General features: G+C 64.5%; 1 protein-coding gene across 1 annotated transcript in view; it reads left to right on the forward strand.

Annotated features, from left to right (window-relative positions):
* The window catches only part of OTUD7A (OTU deubiquitinase 7A), a gene marked incomplete at its 3' end in the record, with an annotated part of 77,451 nt that overhangs the window by 72,713 nt on the left and 1,729 nt on the right, over positions 1 to 3,009 (forward strand). Inside the window, exons 12-13 of the mRNA XM_014543564.1 lie at positions 783 to 1,029; positions 1,469 to 1,618. Coding sequence (XP_014399050.1) covers positions 783 to 1,029; positions 1,469 to 1,618 — 397 coding nt within the window. The remainder of the gene's footprint in view (positions 1 to 782; positions 1,030 to 1,468; positions 1,619 to 3,009) is intronic.

Here is a 3,009-nt window from a genome sequence, read left to right on the forward strand (position 1 = left end):
CCCCCGCTCCCCCTCTCTCCGCAGGCCAGGGCGGCGGGGGGAGCGGAACCAGGGAGCGCGTGGCACCCCAAGATCGGGGGCACAGACACTCCCGCCTCCAGACTAGATTCCACTCGGGGATGAAGGTCTCAGAGCCCGCTCTGCCCCAAGCGGGGGGTGGGGGGGTGGGGGTGGGAGCCGTGACAGGATTGTCACTTCCCCCTCCTACACTGCGGGCCGAGTCCAGGCAGCCTTCTCACCGCCCTCGTCCATGGGGGTATTTCTGAGAAAGCCCCTCAGCCCTGGCTGGTGTTGCTCAGTGGATAGAGCGTCGGCCTGCAGACTGAAGGGTCCCAGGTTCGATTCCCAGTCAAGGGCACATGCCCAGGTTGTGGACTCAATTCCCAGTAGGGGGTGTGCAGGAGGCAGCCGATCCATGATTCTCTCTCATCATTGATGTTTCTCTCTTTCCCTCTCCCTTCCCCTCTGACATAATAAAAAAATTTTTAAAAAAAGAAAAGAAAAGAAAGCCCCCCAGACCTCGGTAGCCATGGCCCCAGCGGCCGGTCAGCCACGCCGGGGAGGACTGAGCCCAAGAGCTAGAAGCAGAGGGAGGCCAGGAAGCCAGCCTCTCTCCTGCCCCTGCCCCTGCCCCTGCTGTGTCCCCTTAACCCCCCAGAGGCCGCCCCTGTGTTCCCACGAGCTCTGAGCGGCTGCCTCTGCCACCAGGAAGACCTCCGGGCATGGAGGGGTGGGGGGCCGGGACTTGTGCGTCTGTCATCAGTTGGGAGCGTGGGAAGAAGATGGACTCAGTGGCGCGCTGGCCAGGGTCCATGGAGGTCCGATCGGAGGGAGGCATCCGGTCTCCAACACACCCCCTTCCCATCGGCGCGGTGACAGCTGGCCTTGCTCTGTCCTGCAGTGTGGACAACGCCGAGGACCCCGTGTACGAGAGCCTGGAGGAGTTCCACGTGTTCGTCCTGGCCCACATCCTGAGGAGGCCCATCGTGGTCGTGGCCGACACGATGCTGAGGGACTCGGGCGGGGAAGGTGGGTCCCCACGTCACAAAGCAGGACTGCGGGGTGGGGTGAGCAGCGGTGACCTAGAGAAACCAAAGGGGACCTCCTGGAGGAGGCGGGTTTTACTGGAAGAACTTGGAAGCCTGCAAACCGGCAGGTGTGGCTCAATGGTTGAGCTGCGTCCTATGAACCAGGAGGTCATGGTTCGGTTCCCGGTCAGGGCTCCATCCCCAGTACGGGGCGTGCAGGAGGCAGCCGATCCATGATTCTCTCTCATCATGGATGTTTCTCTCGCCCTCCCCCTCTCCCTTCCTCTCTCTGAGGTCAATTTTTTAAAAAAAACGTATGAAAACTGAAGCCCCTTCAGGAAAGCCTTGGAGGAACCGGGGTCCCGTCGCCCCTGGGGTGAGGGTGCCTTCCACGCTGTCCCTGCGGGCTCCCCACGCCCTGCCCTCGTCTGTGTCCACAGCCTTCGCCCCGATCCCGTTCGGAGGGATTTACCTGCCCCTGGAGGTGCCTCCCAACCGCTGCCACTGCTCCCCCCTGGTCCTCGCCTACGACCAGGCGCACTTCTCCGCCCTGGTGTCCATGGAGCAGCGGGACCAGCAAAGGGAGCAAGGTAGGCCCGCCCCCACCACGGGGCCCTGCACGGCACGGTGGCTACAGCAGGTGCGGCGAGGGGCTGGGAGCCTCCCCGGGAAGCATGCCCGGGGTTTCCGGTCAGGGCACGTGCCCGGGTTGTGGGCTTGGTCCCCAGGGGGGCCGGGCAGGAGGCAGCCGATCCATGACTCTCCCTCATCACGGATGTTTCTCTCCCCCTCTCCCTGTCCCTCCTAAACACTGGGGACCGGGAAGTAGCCAGGGGTGGGTAGGCCTCTCCTTACGCCCAAGGTGCCTCCACAGAAACGCCTTAAGCCGCTTATTGTTCTAGAACAAAGGCTTCCCGATTCCCCTGCTTTAAAGAGCCACCCTGTTTGTTTACAATGTGTCCTCGCCCTGGCCGGTGTTGCTCAGTGGATAGAGCCTCGTCCCGAGGACTGAAGGGTCCCGGGTTCGATTCTGGTCAAGGGCACATGCCTCGGTTGCAGGTTTGATTCCCAGCCTGGGCCGTGGTGGGGAGGCAGCCCACCCATGCGTCTCTCACATGGCTGTCTCTCTGTCTCTCCCCCGCCCTTCCGTTCTCTCTAAAAAAATCAGTGGGAAATATCCTCGGGGGAGGAGTAACAGCAACAACATTGTCGCCCTTGGCTCGTGTCCTGGACACCGGGGTTCGGCGGGCTGAGGGGGGCCGGAGGGGACCTTTCCCCGGGTTGCACGTCCTCCTCAGCAGCACTAGAGGGCAGCCTTGAGTCGGTGCGGGGAGATGCAGGCGCTGCGCTGGGCCTTAGATCCTGCTGGTTCAGTGGCCTTTTGTTCTTGCCCGGAATCCTGGGGGACGGACTGGGGGCTTGGCCAGCCCTGGGGGGAGGGGAGGAAGGAGAAGGCGGCAGGCCCAGGGCAGGGGCGGGGCCTGGGGCTCGCTGACCCCAAAGGCTCACGGGGCCTGGATCAGGGCCAGGCCACATCTGGCCGGCAGGGGAGGCGCAGGGGAGAGGCCGAGGACTCGCCCTGAGAGAGGCGGCCCAGGCCCCGGGCTGTGGACTCAGCCCCTGCCCCACCTGTGGGGGTGCCGGCCACATGTGCTTCCCAGGCGGGTGGGGGGCGGAGGTGGAGCCCCGCTGTGAGACGGGAGGGTGCACCAGGCCTGCGCCGGCCCCCACGCCTGCGAGGGGCCTTTTTTGTGCCCCGTTTTCCCCGGGAGAGGAATACACACGCCCACTGCGGACACAAACCGTGGGCAAGTCCCCACACAACTCTGCCTGCGAGATGGGAACGCCGTGCGCTGCGCGCCGCGGAGTTAATTACACGCCGTGTGTGGGTCCCTGGGAAACCCCGGGAACCCCGGCCGCCGAGTCCTGTGATCCTAGCGCCCCGCGGGCACAGATGTTGTCTGGCTCCCCCGGCTTGACT

This window comes from Myotis brandtii, unplaced genomic scaffold, assembly GCF_000412655.1.
Source record: "Myotis brandtii unplaced genomic scaffold, ASM41265v1 scaffold329, whole genome shotgun sequence".
NCBI lineage: Eukaryota > Metazoa > Chordata > Mammalia > Chiroptera > Vespertilionidae > Myotis > Myotis brandtii.